Source organism: Aethalodelphis obliquidens, unplaced genomic scaffold (genome assembly GCF_003676395.1).
Source record: "Aethalodelphis obliquidens isolate GAN/ISIS:26980383/991018 unplaced genomic scaffold, ASM367639v1 scaffold7, whole genome shotgun sequence".
NCBI classification, from domain to species: domain Eukaryota; kingdom Metazoa; phylum Chordata; class Mammalia; order Artiodactyla; family Delphinidae; genus Aethalodelphis; species Aethalodelphis obliquidens.
The window spans coordinates 43195229-43212936 of record NW_020837951.1 but is presented as its reverse complement, the minus strand read 5'-3'; the positions used below and the strand labels follow the sequence as shown (position 1 = coordinate 43212936).

Below are 17708 nucleotides of genomic sequence, written 5' to 3'. Positions count from 1 at the left end.
CATATTCATTCTGTTCATAAGAAAATGATGGACAACTAGTATGAACTTTTGGAAATTGTCTTTCTAGTGAGGAAATAATTTTAAACATAAAATGTGCTAATGCCTTTTATGTTGGAAATCATTGGAAATTCCTCCTCTATTGAGTTTCCAAATAGGAAAGCTTTTTATGAGTCTCTTTGCCCGTAAAAGTACTCTTTTTTCCTCTTGCAATTAATAGGTATTTGGGGGTGGGTGCTTTGAGTGTATGTAACTATCCTGTTGTTCATCAAAATTTTAATTAACTAATTAATATCAGAATGATATGAACTCACGGAATCTTACTTTATTCAGTAGGTTATAATCTGTTAGCATGATTATTTATTTTAGTCCTCACATTGTCCCAAATCTAGCCAGCTGGAGCCCCTTCAATCTATCTCTGTGTTCTTTGACATGTCCCCGACAAAAGCCCTATAGACAGCATCTTCAGGTGTTCAAATGAATATCACAAGGATGCAATGAGAAAAGCACAAATCAGTTCTGAGTTACAGATGCCAAAGATGAATAACCTGAAACCCAAATCAAGGGACATTCTACTGAATACTGTGAGAGATCTTCCTAAGTGTCAGGGTTATGAAAGTCAAAGAAAGACTGAGGAATTGTTCTAGATTGAAGGAAACTAAAGAGATGTGACAACTAAATGCCACTTGTGGTTCTGAACTGGATCCTTTTGCTTTAAAGGATATATTTCAACAGGTGAAACTTGAATGGCATCTGTGGATTAGATGGTAGTAATGTTTCAGTGTTAATCTCCTGGTTTTGATAGTTGTATTAGGTTATGAGGAGAATGTCCTTGTTTGTCGGAAGTATAATAAACATCTAGGGGTGAGGAGGCATTATGCAGACAACTTACTCTCAGATATTTCAGGAAAAGTAATTTCTTCTTCTGTTCTTGCAAGTTTGAGATTGTTTCCAAATAAAAATTAAAAACCAGAGGTAAACTGAGCAAAGGTAAGAGATGGAAAGCCTGGAAGGAGCTAGAGGTGGAGTAAGGCAGAGGATGGTATAAAATGGCTATATCTGAGAGAAGAGGAGGAGGATTCATGAGAATTAGTCTATTTAAAAGAGGGAGCAGGAGAGGAAACAAGATGCTAATGTGGTTGACAGAAAGTAAAGGTGGGGCTGGCAATGGATTTGGAGAAGTTGGCAAGTTAACAGACAAAGGGCTGAGTGGGAAGATGAGGAAAAGAACTCATGTTTATTGAATGCCTTCTATGTATTAAGTACTAGGCTGGACATTTAAATCCCATTTAACTCTTACATAAACTTGTAAGATGGGAGTTTTATCCACATTTTAAAAATGGATAACTAAGGTTCAAAGAAGTTGAGTGGTCCAAAGTAATATAGCTGGTAAGCAGAACCAGGATTTAATTCCCACTATGTGTAGTTTCAGTGAGAATGGGATAGTAGAGGAATGGTCTCATCAGGTCATGAAAGGGGAAGACTTTAATTTTTTCACCCCAGAGATTAGAGGGAGCACAGAGATTGAGTGAGATGGTGGGTGTTTGGAAGTCGGGATTGAAGCCAGGTCTTGAATAATTTGAAGAGATGTGCTACCTGAAGTCATTGGGGAAATGGTAGAAAAGCAAAGAAAAGAGAAACATTGAGAAACACCATCACTTATAGGTGAGAGGAGGCAAGAGGGGCTCAAAGAGGATTTGCAGAGGGCGAAGGGGGCATTGTAGGCCAGCTTCTAAGAAGGCACCTGATGATTCGCACGTCCTAGTATTCATATCCTTGTGTAATCGTCTCCCCTTGAGTGGGGGCTGGATATAGTGACTTGCTTCTAATCAGTAGAACGCAGCAAAATTGGCAGGATGTTGCTTCTGTGATATGGTTACAAAAATGGTAACTTGCATCTTGCTAGCAAATTCTTTGTTGTTGATTTCAATGAAACAAGCTGCCAGGTTGGAGAGAACCGTGAGGCAGAGAACTGAGGATAGCCTCCAGCTAATGACCAGCAAGGAATGAGGCCCTCAGTTCAACAACCTTCGAGAAACTGAATCCTGCCAACAACCATGTGAATGAACTTGGAGGCAGATTCTGTCCCAGTTGAACCTCTTGCGAGAGGGAACAAAGTCAGGAATGACTTAGGACACTATCTTGGTGATGTCACCCCTCTTGATGGAGTCTTGTGAGGGACTCTGAGCCAACACTGTGATTGTAGCTGAGAGACCTTGAAGTGGAGGATCCAGCTGAGATGTGTCGGGATTTCCAATCCACAGAAACTGAGATCATAAACGTGTGTTGTTTTAGGCTGCTAAGTCTTCGGTTACAGTTGATCTTCATTATTCAAGGATTCCATAATTGCAAATTCATCTACTCACTAAAACTTATTTGTAACCCCAAATCCATACTCATCTTGTTTTCATGGTCATTTATGGACACGTACAGAGTGGTGAAAGCCTGAGTTGTCTGATGCGCATGCTCCCAGATGAGGTTGAACAAGGCAAGGCTCAGCTCTCCGGTCTCTGTCCTTTACGGTAGTAAACAAGCGTCCTTTTCATGGTCTATTTAGTGCCATGTTTTTGGTATTTTTGTTTGTAATTTTACTCTTTAAAATGGTCCCCAAGGAGAGAGTTGAAGCGCTGTCTAATGTTCCTGAGTGCTGTGATGTGCCTTACGGAGAAAATTCCTGTATTAGATAAGCTTTGTTCAGGCATGAGTTATATTCAGGATTTGGCTGTGAGTTCAATGTTAATGGGTCAACAATATATATTAAAGAAAGCGTATTTAAACAGAAACACATACAAAACAAGATTAGGTATTGATCAGTTGATGGAAATGTGACCAGAGGCTCACAGGAACCTAAAACCCTGTATTTCCTCTAGGAGCAATGGTTCAGTACCTGCTAATTCAGTGTTCTCATTGCCTTTATAGGATGTAACTGCCTCAAATAATGAGAATTCACCGTAATTTGTTATGTAGCAATAGATAACAAAAATGGGGCTGGGTGGCTAAAAGGACAATTCACTTCACCAACCTATGGGAGAAGAGTTTCACAAGGAGGGCACGATTAAGCGTCGAGGGTGCAGGTCTCTCACTGCGAGTGAGGCAAGAGAGGTAGTGGTTGGCAATTAGTAGTGTCTGCCATCTGAGTATCACTAAAATGGCTGCATATCAAAAAGAAATAATTTTGTTTGGCTAAAGAGAATTGTTTTCAATGGATGTAAGTGAAAATCTAGGAAAATGAGCTTCACAGGGCAATCTCCTTGCTCTATCAAGGTTACCGCTGTGTGAGGATGGATGTGTCAGAAGGCACCAGCTTCATTAAAAGCTCCGTGACTGTTCAGGGTGATGTAGCCCAGGGCAGCCTTCTGGCAGCTGCTGCAGCCCTGACGCTGCCAATGCAGGGAAAGGGTACAACGACAGGAGAAGCTGTAGGAGGGAATAGCCCCTGACGACCCCAAGCACCTTAACACGGCTCTTCCATGATCTGTGGCTGAAAGTTTAAGGTATTTTCATTTTATTTACTTGTAACTTCAGCCTATGAAAGGTTTATTGTTTATTTTGATGTTTAATTAGACTCCCAGCTTCATTCTGGGTCCCCAGTCCTCACCCTACCCCTGTATTCCCTCTAACGAGTGTGCTAAGTCATTCAATATGCATGGACTTTGTATAATAGGTAGCACTGTTCTGTGTGTGTAGGCTTAGAATTTACATAAATGGCACCATGCTGTAAATACTGAGTTCTTCCACTTTACCCTGATTTGTGTTGCTCCATCAGTGTGTAATTTGTTGCTTCTAACAGCTGTGTAATACACCATAGTGTGTATATCCCCACACTTTACCCATCCTTTCCCCTAGCCTGCCTTCCATTCCCACGACCAGTTAGGTGAAGGGAGTGGAATGAAGGTTAACCGTACACGTTGCAGTATCATGCCCTTCATTTGCCTGTAATTGCTTCTCAGTCTTCTCTCGTCCTTCTTCCCTTCATTGGGTAGAGGACAGTATTCACCAGGACTCATTCCTACATCATGAGAACGTGCAACGTCTAACTTTTTGCAGAGCAACTTCCCATTTGGTTCCTCCCGCAATTTTCTGAGAAGCAGGGGTACACATTTGTTTATTAGGTTTAAAAAAAAAAAAAAAAAGCTTAGTGGTAATTCCCAACACCACCTGATGGCTCTAAAAGTAAAAAAAACCAAACAAAACAATAACAAATAAAATGGCATTTAATGAATTTTAAATAAAAAATAAACATATGCTATGAAAAGGCAAGAGACAGAGAAAGGAGAAGTTGACAAAATCGAGTAACCATGAAACATGGAGATGCTTCCGAAGTGAGAAGTGGCTCACCCGGGGGTGCACCACACATTTTGAAAGCTTAGCTCGTTGAGGCATGGAAAGCAAAAATGAAAAGGGAAATAATGTTTGGGTGACAAGGAAGCCAGAATTTATACTGTCCTCAGGGACCAGGTACCTAGCCAGACTGATATCCAGATAAGACTCCTGCAAAGTGAAGCTAGAAACAGATTCTTGCTGACTCAGAAGAAGAAAGCCATCACTTGTGTGTGGAATCAATGTTTATTTCTGAATTATACAGAGAGGATATACATACATATATATATATATATATATATATGTGTGTGTGTGTGTGGTGGTGTTACATATCTTTATATTATTAATTTGCACTATTTAGGTAGAATTTATTTATTTACCAAAACAAAGGTCTAGTAGATACTTTATTCTGAGCGATCCAATATGTGGTAGAAAAAAACCTTTAAATATATAAAAGATTAGTTTGTGCACATCTAAATGTTTCTAAGGGAACAAACTACAGAGGCATTGTGATTAATTTGATGAGGGTTGCAAACTTAGTACCATAACTGAATACTTAAAACAAGACTTAAGAACACAAAGGCTTGGAGTAGTGACTTCCTCACACATGTCAGAGTGATGTCTTAGAACAGGGGTCCCCAACCCTGCCCCCCAGCCACGGCCTGGTAGGAACCGGGCCACACAGCAGGAGGTGAGGGGCGGGCGAGCCAGCGCAGCTTCATCTGCCGCTCCCCATCTGCTGCTCCCCGTCGCTCGCTCCCCGTCGCTCGTTCCCTGTCACTCCCTCCCGTTGCTCCCTCCCCATCGCTCACATTACCTCCGAAACCACCCCACCCCACCCCCACCCTGTCCCTGGAAAAATCGTCTTCTATGAAACCGGACCCTGGTACCAAAACGGTTGGGGACCGCTGTCTTAGAAGATAACCCCATAAAACATTGTATGGCTTCAACAGGAACTTCGGGTTTTCTTCCGCCCCCAGCTATTGCCCTCCAACAAACTTTCTTACTCCCTGATGATATCTTCTGTGCAGATTTTTGTTCTTTCTCTTAATCAAGGAGCTAAGTGAATAGCACTTGCCACTTTAGGAAAACAATGCATTTGCCCCAATGACCCCTTGGTTCCCTTAACAACAAATCTACAGGAAAAGTGCAAACAGTTCCCAGAAGTCAGAACCAAAGCAAGAATGCCCAGAATGCAAGAGCTAGATAGTTGATGATGGGAATGTTTACATCTGTCTACATATCGGCTGAGCGATTATTTGTTTTCAGGATTCTTCTAGGCTTCTATGTACTTGGTTTGAATTTACCTGGTGGCCTTTCTCTAGCACATGCAATTAATTTGTCTTTTTAAGATAATAAAATAGCAGATGCCTATCAGAATGGTTACGCAGCCCGTAGAACAGCCCAAACAAAATCACTGATTGAGCAAGATGCTCATCATTTCCACATAGGAAGATGAAGCTCCAAACACAATACCACCTGAGTAGCCTTCCATGAACAGGCTGGCCAAGTTCAGAGAATATGTGAATGGTGGGATTGTTGTCCTGTCTGGTTGACTCTCTCACAAGAGCCTTTTATGGACAGCTCTATGTCCTTGGATTCTTCATTACTTCCGGCGGCTAGGGGGACCATGTAATTTCTCTTCCAAAATGGGATATGGCTGATCGAAAGGGAGCATTGTGACTAATTATGTCAGGGCAGCAGTGAGCCAACTGGAAAATCGGGTCATTGCTCTGTTCTGAGAGAGGCATAACTTGGGCTGCCAAAGGCAGAGGTGAGCTGTGGGAGGGGCTGCGCTCCGGGGGTTTTCCTCTCAGACACACCAGGTGTTGTGAGGGAGGAGGACCCCAAAGAATGGTTTAACAGGATACCATTATCCTGTTAAACGGAAAGGGACTGAGGGGAGGACATAGATAGCTGGGGCTTATGGAGGAAAGAGAGCTGACCTGTGTGTAAGAGAGCACGTCTGGAAGGGGGGTGGAGGCGGACGGGAAGCAGATGAGGGCGGGACAATTCAGTCACCTGTGCAAAGACGTCTGCTTCAAAGCATTTCAAAGCTCATGACACGTAGGGCTCGAAGTGTCCCCGACAGCTCTCCCGGATGCAGTTACCATCCTCAGACTATGGTGGAACCCCGTTCTCCACTGCATTTTAATTTTTGCTAGCTTATTAGTAATAGTTGATACTGGAGACTGAGAATCGTCTCCAGGGTAAGGGCAGGACCTCAGCAATGCCTCTCTGTACAGCCAAAAGCCTTCTAAGCAGGCTCCACTTTGGGTCATGTAAACACAACCTGAGCCATGGACTCGTGGCTAGGACTCCTTGCCTTTTTCGGCAAGCCATGCGTTTCACTAACTTGTGGATGCCAAAATTCTCTTTCTTAAGAGTAAATTAGTTTGTGCGTTTGTGCATGCTGTTAGAGAAACCAATATCTGAATACAAATGGGGAGGGGGAAGGATGGATGTGCTGACACGGTGCTCAGCAAACGCTTTCTATAAAGAGAGTCAGTGTTTTAGGCTCCGTGGGCCCATGGTCTATGGCGATTACTCCACTCTGCTGCTGTAGTACGAAAGTAGCTGCAGAGTCTGTAAGCAAATTTGTGTGGCCGTGTTTCAGTAAAACTTTATTTATGGGGACTGAAATTTGAATAGTTTTCATGTGTCATGAAATATTAAAAACATTTTTTTTCTTAGCCCAAAGTGTGAAAACCATTCTTGACTCGAAGGCCATAGGGCAACAGGTAGGGGCACTGGATTACAAACCCCTCGCTCTGCTAGAGGCCCATGGGTTCTAAACCACATTGGTGTTTTAAAGGGCATATGAAGACTTACAAAGGACTGTTTTGCAAGTGATAGTACAGACTCATGTTTAATTTGAAAGCTGTGATTAGAGTGTGTTAAAGCAGATTACTTTTTATAATGCATGTGAGAGAGAAATTCAGATAACTGAATGTTACCAAATAACGAATTTCTGAGTGGGCCACCTTACATAGAACCCTTGGCACTTAAAGTGTAACTAAGTTTAAGTTAAACTAAGAACTAAGTTTATGGCTCGAAGCACAGACAGCTATCAGAAATGGGGACATTGATCCTTAAGTTTCTCAACGTGGAGGCTGGAGAAATGATTTTGTAAAAAGACCAATTCACAGAAAACATGATGCCCAGTTTGATAACTAAAATAAAATTGATGTGAATTAGAAAGCCTGGCTTCCTTTAGAGACGTTAGCAGAGACGATTCACGTGGACAAGAGCCAAGTGGGCACTTAGCTGATGTGGTGTCACACCTGTGTCTACTTTATGGCTGTCTTAAGCAAGCTTAGGATTTTAAAGGTAGAGTTATGTGGGGACCACTTTCCTAGGGACTGTTGAGCCCTGTGTATTTTAAACCTGAAATGATCACCAAGGAGAAATCCAGCTAATCTATGGAAACAAATCCACTCACGATAAATAGTGGACTGAAGTTATCTTAGTGGTCAACACCAGTCTAAGAGACGAAATACCACTGCACCAAGGGTTAATGAAATATTGAAACGGAAGGTCCTACTTTCTTGCTGAGGTTCAACTAAAATCTTAGAGGCACATAACTGGCAAAATAGGAAAATACACACAATTTCATAAAACATGTTAAGAGCAAACAAGTTCCCTTACTGTTTTTCCCCTTAGAAATTTAGAATGGCACTAGGTAGTGCAAAGTGGGAAAAAAGTACCATCAGCCCTGTCTCTTCCAGGTAGATATGTTTCAACAGAACCACGAAGCAGAAAAGCATCCTCTTCTTCCAGCCATGGCCAACTAGGGCTTTTCTTTTAGCTTCAGATTAATACTTTGGAAAAAAAGAAAAAAAGAAAAGAAATGAGAAACATGAGAGACTGAATAGAAACAGTAATGATTTGAGGAGGGCTGTGCTTGCTTTTTTTCCTCAAAGGACTTACTGAAAATAAATCATGCATGCTTCTTATACTAGACAAATCTGGTGAAACACAATCTTCCCTAGTTGCCAAGCTCTCTTTAACATATGGAATCTGTTCACTTTTACCAAAGTTTCTGGAAGCATTTTACGCCTTTCCAAACGATCTAGGGGGCAAAAGACTTGTGTGCAGGCTCCCTTTTAAGTGGATTACGATAAGGAATATTATTGCATTTTGGAAATCCACCTATTTTTTAGTAAATGGCCTTTCCTTGTGGGGCAAAAAAATGGTCTGCTTGAAATAAGGAACATCTGACAAGCGCTAAATACTAAGAGGTAAACAATAAAACAACAATGGCAAAACCCCTCCAATATTTAAAAAAATTTTTTTCCTATTATAAAAGAAACATGTTTGTTTTTGAAAAATACAGAAAACTATGAAGAAAAATAAAATTTAAAAGTGACCTCTTGGGCCGCCATCCAAAGAAAACCACTGTTGACCTTTTTTCACGCATAGCACCTTTGATTCCTCCCCCCAGATGTTTTGTCTTGGAGCTTTTAAAATTTTGTTAAATTCATCAAGAGTATGTTTCTAACACGTGAAAAGTTATAAACTTGCTACCATATGTATGACCTTGGAAACGTGAGGCTAAATCAAAGAAGCCCGACCCAAAGCCCATGTGCCATGTGACAGGAAGCACCCAGACGAGGCAGATATAGTCAGGAAGTCGGTTGGTGATTGCCAGGGACTTGGGGTCAGGGGAAATGGAGAGTGATGGGGTTACTTTCTGAGGTGAGGAAAATGTTCTAAAATTGATTGTGGCGTTGGTTGTACAACTCAGTGACGATGCTGTGCCGCTGAACTGTGCAGTTTAAATGGGTGAATTCTATCTCAGTAAAGCTGTATTTAAAAAGCACAAGTCAAAACCACAATGAGATGCCACCTCACACCCACCGGGATGGCTATTATCGAAAAAACAGAAAACAAAAGTGCTGGAGGAAAGGGAACCCTTGTGCACTGCTGGTGGGAATGTAAACTACTGCAGCCATTATGGGAGACAGTATGGAGGTTCCTCAAAAAATTAGAAATAGGACTACCATATGACTCAACAATTCCACTTCTAGGTACATATCCAAAATAATTAAAAACAGGGACTCAAACAGATATTTTTACACCCATGTTCACAGCAGCACCGTTCACAGTAGCTAGAAGGTGGAAGCCACCCAAGTGTCCATCGATGGATGAATGGATAACAAAATGTGGTCTATACATACAATGAATATTAAGAAGGAAGGAAACTGACAGTTGCTACAACATGGATGAACCTTGAGGAATTAAGCCAAGTGAAATAAACCAGTCACAGAAAGATAAATACCATGTGATTCCACTTATATGAGGGCCCTAGAGCAGTCAGATTCAGACAGAAAGTAGAAGGGGGTTGGGGGGCTGGGAGCTGTGGTTTAATGGGGATGGATTTTTAGTTTTGCAAGACGAAAAAGTTCTGGAGATCGGTTGCCTGACAACGTGAATGTACTTAACATTACTGAACTGTACACTTAAAAATGGTCAAGACACTATTCAATACAGTTTGTGTTAGGTGTATTTTACCATAATTTAGAAAAAACTGATAAACCGAGGGGGGCTAGCATTACTGTGGCCCACATGTCCCTCCCCGCAGGTAGGGGCCACCTCGCTCCTGAATCGTCTGTCATTTCCGTGACGGCACGTGCGTGGTTCTGTGTGCTTCTGAACCGTGTGTGTGCGGTGTCCATGGGTGTGAGGCGCTCTCTTTTCCCTCCAGGTGACGCGAGAGGGACTCGCCGGCTGTGACTCCACTGCTTTCACTCTCACCCTCCAAAATTTTCTAAAGTCAAAGGATTTGCCTGAAAAGGGCGCCAACTACTTTAATGAGATGGATTCTTATATCCTAAGAAAAGCTTGTTGTAAAGAATGTCTATTGAGTTTGGTATCCATAAGTTTGTTTTCTATGTCTGTGGGTCTATTTCTGTTTTGTATATAAGTTCATTTGTATTGGGTTTTCTTTTTTTTGATTCCACATATAAGTGATATCACGTGACATTTGTCCTCTGGCTTACTTCACTTAGCATGATAATCTCCAGGTCAAGGGAAAAGAATCTGAAAAAGAATATATATATACCATATATATATATGATATATATATGACATATATATGTATACTGAATCACTGCTGTACACCTGAAAGTGACACAACATTGTAAATCAACTACACTTCAATTTTAAAAAAAGATGGAAAAAAAAAGAATGTCCACTGAGTTCCCAAATATCTAGGGAATAAGCCTAAAATGGCTTCGGGCCACTTGTGCCTCTCTTCCACCTCCTGTGAACATATCACAACTTCCTGGCATCTACCAAAGAAGAGGGCTACAGCCAGTGAACACTCAGAGGAAGAACTTCCACCATGAGAAAAGAAAAACGCTTTGTTTGAAACAGGCAGCTTGGGAAGTATGTGCGGATTTTGCTTAGGTCTGCCCTCCCTCCCGAGCCTTAAGTCTGTATCTTGCAAAGGTTACTGTGCTTTGCGGGTGGAATCTGCAGCAGCTGAGCCCTGTTTATTCTCGCAGCTCTGCAAATGAAGCCAGCCCATCCAGTTTACAGTAGTTAAGGTATCCTTCCTTTGAAATACCCTCAGCAATTCGACCACTTCTTAGCTCTGGGGCCTTGGCCTAGTTACCTATCTTCTCTAAGTCTCCATGTCTGTATCTGTAAAGCAGAACAATCGTATCTCTCTCACAGCTTGCTAAGGATTAAGTCTACAGTGTTTTCAATCGCACATAATGAGCGCACAGTAAATGTCTATTATTAGTAGCAGTGATATTCGTACTAGTAGTAGAGTCGCAGTAGTAGCTCTGTGTCTTTCTGAAATGGGAAAATCATCTCTCTGCTTACAATCATCTTGTCTCCTTTGGGAGTTTTCAAACCCAGCCATGCTATCAGGAGAGGCCAGGTTGTCATGGATATTAATCTCTATTTTATGCCCTCAAGGATCTGACTTGTCTTCTTACCAGCAGGGTTTTACCATGGAGGTGTCTTCTTTTTTATCCACTCTGACCCCTTCGATCTTTTAGATTAGATCTTTTTCTAATACGCATTTTCAAAAGACAGATCCTTCTTGACTTGTTTTTGCTTCAAAAATGGACTTCCAGCTGCAGTTATTCCCAAAAGAATGTTATTAAGTTTGATTGACGATTGGATTTTTATTCTTATTCATATGGTGGTGGCTCAGTTTCTTTCGCAGACCAAGAAAATATTTATTACATCTGGGGCACAACATCTGAAGAGTGTGAATGTGGGTCAGAACACCTGAAATCATCTTGAAAAGTTTAAAGGGCACGGTCACTTTGTTTCATCACCTAGGCCCCTGATAAAAATCTGAAAAAAGCACACCATTTTGAAATACCTCATTTTTCATACTGACTTTTTTGTAAACCTTTTAGGGTTTAATTGAACCCTTCAGCTTTTGGTAAACAAGAAGCTGAAAAGTTGAAATTTAATAACCCAGTTTATGGAAGGAGCAAGAGATAGTCAAGAGTGGATGCTTTTTAAGTTAATACAGGAAACCACACTGAAGATTGATTTCCGAGATAACAGTTGTGTTGTGAAGCTACTAATTTAAGTCTCCCCACACAGAACCACTTCTCCTGGATCATGTAGACTTTTTATGTGTGTAAGAATATAAAAAGTCATGTTGCAGGTTTTAGGAGATGAATGAATAAATAAAATCCAAACCTGACAGTGAAGGAGACAAGCACCTGGGGCTACTTTTAAAAATAGTATGCTTTTCGGAAAAAACTTACTTTTCATCAGACTTGAAATATGAAAGGAGTATTCCTCATCGGGCAGATGGGCTTCACTTTCTAGAACTAATTTTCCAGTGAGACACAGTAGCTTTCTGCTCATTTCCTATAGGCTAGTTTGGCTTCTAACGTGTGTTAAATGAAGTTTCTTACAAAGCTTCTGACAATATTGTTTAATGATAAAAGGAAACTCTCCTGTTTGCTGTAGGAAGAGCAGGGAGATGGACTTAACCTTCCCTTCTCTCTCTCAGGGAAATGAGGCCATTACAGTATCAGCACACATCGCGTTTTATTCTTGGCCTTAATTGAGCTCCTTGGAAGAGCCTTTGCCCATTTTGCAGTTTATCCATTTAATACTAGCTAGAGAAGGTGTAAAATGCTTCCACTCCGGAACCAGAAGGTAAACGAAGCCTGGTATTCCGATATTAAAGAAAGCCAGAAACCCAGGGCTGGAAGTCAGCAGAAAAAACTCTCAGCCACTCTGGCCCTCATCCCGTTTCACATCCTCCACACTGTGAGCGTGTGTCTGGTGAAGAAGAGCTTAGGAAAGAGAGGGCTGAAGAAAGCGGAAGCCCGGAGAGGAGTATTTTCTAAGAAGTGGGAAGTAACATTAACAATTTGCGGCATCCCCCCGCCCCCATGCCCATCCCTGGAATGAAGCCCAACAGAAGCAGTGTTTTGCCCTCTCCCCAGCCCAAACAGCCCTTTATACAGATGAGGAACAAAACACACAAGGCAGGCAAAGGAGTGGGTAAGCCCGCAGATGCAGCAGCTGTAGGTTAGTGAGGGACATCCGTCCGCGTTAACTGTGGGCACAGGACTCTGCTCTAGGGGGCGCTGTTTTGATGCGGGAGGGATGATTTGCACAAAGGATTAGATGGACTATAAGGGCCTATGGTTTTTTTTTATTTTGCCGAACTTTCGCGTGACAGGTTGCTTGAAGCATTTGCTGTCTTCATCTCAAAAAAGGTGGGACCAGTGTACCCTTCAGAAGAGTAGCTGCTCGATTTCAAAGGTCTCTTTTACAGCTTTTGTTCTTTATGTACTTTTCAGTAAAGACCTTCTCTTTCAAGTTTTTGTGTATAAACTTCCTTAAACTGTAAGGTCACCATGGCAACTGCAGAGTAAGTGCACTGGGATTTTCCAGTTTCCCTTCAGACCTCCTCCAGGGAAAGGAGGTCACAAGAGAACAAAATGTGACAATAGCAGATACATTTAAATGTGATCTTTGCCCCTCCTTCTGGATTCCTGTGAAGAAGGACAAGGTTAAATTCTCCACAACTCAAACCCAATTAGGAGTCCCCGATTGGATGGCCAATTTCCCTGAGAGCATCATGGTGACCACAGTTTATTCCCTGAAACTGACCGGGACAATAACGAACTCTATTTGTCTTAGGCGACAAATTTTGTCCTCCCCGGTGTTCTCTTAGATCAGAGGTTGAATACCATTGCAGCATTAAGACCACCTCTCTCTGATTTCAAAACCACTGGCTCTGAAACTGCCCTGCAAAGGCTCCAGTCCCAGCTCTGGGCCATTCTTACAGCTGTACAAATTGGACTGGCCAGCTAATCTCTCTATGCTGCTCTTTCCTTATCTACAAAACGCACCTCACTGGCTTATTCTGAGGATAAAAATCAGAGAGTGTGCGTGCAGGTTTTTACATAGAACCTGGCACGTGGTAAGAACCCAGTACATGCTCAATTTTTGTTTCTCACAGGATGAGACTAGATGGACTAGATCACTTCTAAAGTTCCATCCGGACTCAACTGCCTCTTGAATTTTCGAAACAAGGACGTTTTCTCTCCCATCCACCAAAATAAGTTCAAATGGAAGTCCCTACTTTCACTAATTAAAATATGAATGATGTAATTCAGAAAGCAGAGTTGCATTCCTCTTGCCCAAATGCTTTTACATCTGGCTCAAATACTCATTTTCTCCTCACTTTTGGACTGGAAAAATAGAATGCCAAATGAAGACTTAGGTTGTCCTTACGTCATCTAATGGTGATCATGAGTGAGATGGTGTTAAGCTGGCACATTTCTCTTTAAGTTTCTAAATTCAGGAATAGAGAACATGAAAGCTGAACATCTAAACGGTGTTTACCCAATCCTCAATGTATTTTGTCTTTCAGAGCCCAGCCATACAACATAATAAGTAACCACACAGTTGTTATTGATGGTGAATTCTTACTCCTTCTCCATAGAAGACATTTCTGGGTCATTGTAAAGGCAGCTAGTTCTGAGTGCAAGGGGGGGAGAAAAAAAAAGGAAGCAGTAAACATTTTCTCCACTGTTACCACTTTGTAAACGCGACAGATTTGGCCTTTTTAAACTGTTTAGTGTGGTCCCATTGCTACTACTGAACACATCTACACCTGAATAGATGATGAGACTAAGCTCTGATTCTTTTACCATCAGTTTTGAAATATAGTAATTGCTTCTGATTTAGAACCATAAAAGGAAGATTGAGAACTCCAAACTCCTCCAGCGGTCTCTTCTGTCCTTGTTTTTTTTGTTTGTTTTTTCTTTTTCCTGACTTTTCAATCTATCTTATTCAGGGAACATTATATTGAAAATTTTTATTTGTAACCCAAATAATATAATATTTTAGACACAAAGGACAGTCCCTCTCAAGCAGCCTGATGTTATTTACATACGAACACAGTTAACTTTCAGTTTTCACAACAACGAACATTTTCCAAGACACTAAAAGAATGCCAGTTTCAGCTTTCTTTGGTGTTGTTACAGAAAAATACCTTACAGCTGATCTGTATTCAGGTCAAACAAGTGAGTCCTAACATTAACCTAAACTGATTGCGTCCAGAAATAAAAATGTAACCATATAAAATAAGGAAACTTTTATTATGGTGTATGAATGTGTTTATGCTTTCTTGTGTAATATTAGCTGCTTTTGATATTCCGTGTGATTCCTCTGTTAGCCAATTTCAAACTTGCTTTATATTAATTTCCAATTAATACTTAACACTCCAACTGTTACTTGTTCCCCTCTGGTAAATATTTTATTGTTGGCAAACAAACGCCATTTAAAGAGATGCTGTGATCCTTTTTACGTGCGGGAGTTCTTTTTGTAATGTGAATAATTTCACAAGCCGGGGTATCTGTCTGCACATCAGAGGTTCGGTTATTAATGTTAGGTATTTTGTTGAAAATGGCAGAAGTCTGGCTCCCTGAGAAGGGCAGAGGGCTTTTTGCCCCTCTCCAGCTACGCTTCTCGCTGGTGGTGGTATTTTTATGGAGGATACCTGGCAACTCTAGTGAACAAGGACAGTCAGGCAAGTGTTGACTGTTCTAGAAAAACCTAGCGAAGCTGCAGTGGAATCAAGGCAGGGCAGTCTTCCAAACCTAGCTTTTCTGCTTTTTAGCTTTGCGTAATCCTTCCAAGGCAAACAGCAATTTGCAGTTCACGTGTTACTGTCACCCCAGAGGCGACAGACGGATTCTTCGCCGTTTTCAAAATAAGAACGGCTCTATAGATACAACTTATCCTTTGAAAGTATTTTCTTTCCTATATAAAACTAAAGGTTTAAGGAAAAAAATAAGGCAGGCTGAGGAAATTGCCTTCTGAAAGTCAATTAGAGGTGGAGGTGGTATGTGTGTGTATGTGTATGTGGGGAGAGGGTGAATGTTTAATAACACTGGTGGGACTAAAGACAGACAGGCTTTGTTCCCTGACAGGGTATGTGTTTGCTTTTGTTAGAACCAGCCTGAAGCGTTCTAGTTAAGGTCGTGTGGAAAGTCAGGGGGCATCTGTTCGTGAAAGGAACCTGGTTTTTCTGGCTTCTAAAATCTAACCATAGATCTGCAGTGATTTATGTTTTCTGAACCTCAAATCATCCTCTACAGTCTGTCCAAGGGTTGGGGGACCACTTCAGAGGCTGAAAGGTAGTCAAGAAGTTGTAGCTAGCATGCCAAAACGGAAGGATTCTGAGGGATTTCAATCATCGGTGGGGTCAACAGAGTAAAATTCTTTCTCCTTCCGCGTTTTCAGATGTGCAGATATATCTCATTGCCTCATCTCTGTAATGTCACCATCAGAAGAAGTAGGATCAATTGGAGGAGAATTTAGACAGGCGGCTTACTCACTGAATCCAAAGCAAGAGCATATATCTCCTGGGACAAATCTAATTATTTTTATTCAGCCATTTACTTTAAGACAGTGATTCTCAAAGCAAGGTACCGAGACTGGCAGTATTAGCATTACTGGGAACTAGTTAGAAATACAGATTTCTCAGGCCTGCCGAATCAGAAAGTTTGAGGGCGAGGCCCAGGATACTTGGGTTTTAACAAGTGCTCCAGGTGATTCTGATGCACAGTTAAGATTGAGAACCACTGCCCCACAGCAATGATCTTATTAGTCTTATGCACATTCACCAATTCATGCAGCAGAAATTTACTGAGCATCTAGTAGGTACTAGGCATGAGCTTGGTGCTTCCTTTAGGAAGGAGATCAAGACATCTCAGGGCCACCCGAGACCATTTAGATATCGGGGGAGAGGATCTGTGGCAGTAGATTAGTGAACAAAATGAAGAATTTGAGAGAAAAAAAGAGAAAGCTACACAACTAAACCAAAAATGATAAATGTTTTCCTATGGTAGCTAAGCAGGAAGAGTAGAAATATGGAGGGAAGATAACTATTGAAGGAGGCAAGATTTTATGCAAATGATAGCACATGACTAGGACTCTATAGTGGGTTTGGCTGGAAAATTATTGATGCTCTTTCCTCATCTTTTGTCTTGAAAACAGCTCCTTAATTTCATAAATACGTTATCCTAAAAAAATGAATACGAAAGGGAAACCAACTGCTAGTTCTCTTTGTAGGGAAAGCTCATGACACAGTGTAATTTGAGCAAAGATAACTGCTGAAGGGGTACATTACACCAACTTTCGGTTCCTTGATTTCTAATATCTTCCTTCTTTTCACAACTTCTTGTTTTCAACAGTTGAGTTAGAGGCTAAGAAGATTCTGTTAGAGTAAAAATTTGTGTAATTTTGAGTATTGTTAGTCTAAACGGGTGTCAGTTACCTTGAAAGAAAACTAGAGGATAGGAGTATTTAACAGTAAACTACTCTAATGCTAAACTTTCTAAAGCAAAAACCTTTCCTTGAGTTTTTAAGCCCAAAAGATCCACACTATAAGCAAATAATTCTACAGATTACCTGCTATAAGAATGTGCTGTAGGAAAAAAATATCTAAATGGATTGTTTTCATGAGGAATTGGCATTTACACCTACGCAGGTAAAGCTTCACTAATTTAGATCTTACTTAGTCAGAATTTGTAGCTGTTTGGACATTGTCCAGGCTTTCTGCTTTTGCAATATCTATTAAAACAGGAACGGGTTATAAAAATTAACAGTGGGGCTTCCCTGGTGGCGCAGTGGTTGGGAGTCCGCTTGCCGATGCGGGGCACACGGGTTCGTGGCCCGGTCCGGGAGGATCCCACATGCCGCGGAGCAGCTGGGCCTGCGCGTCTGGAGCCTGTGCTCCGCAGCGGGAGGGGCCGCAGCCGTGAGAGGCCCGCGTACCGTAAAAAAAAAAAAAATTAACAGTGTGAGCAACATGTGAAATGGAGAAGCTTAATACAGCAAATATTCTTGTCTAGATTTCACATAAAGTGTCAGAAAAATTA

The 17708-nt window shown here is 41.4% G+C and overlaps 2 protein-coding genes across 7 annotated transcripts in view; one reads left to right on the top strand and one right to left on the bottom strand.

The window, feature by feature from the left end:
• GCNT1 (glucosaminyl (N-acetyl) transferase 1) overlaps positions 1–17708 on the top strand; it is a 199892-nt gene that overhangs the window by 156578 nt on the left and 25606 nt on the right. The gene's annotated exons all lie outside the window — the stretch shown is intronic.
• The window catches only part of PRUNE2 (prune homolog 2 with BCH domain), a 272472-nt gene continuing 258397 nt past the window's right edge, over positions 3634–17708 (bottom strand). For 3 of the 5 annotated variants that reach the window (XM_027105657.1, XM_027105658.1, XM_027105659.1), the window contains one exon: positions 3634–8138. In XM_027105657.1, coding sequence (XP_026961458.1) covers positions 8108–8138 — 31 coding nt within the window. In that variant the 3' untranslated portion in view covers positions 3634–8107. Of the gene's footprint in view, positions 8139–14250; positions 14299–17708 lie in introns of all 5 variants that reach the window. The other 2 variants (XM_027105655.1, XM_027105656.1) reach the window with 1 other exon arrangement.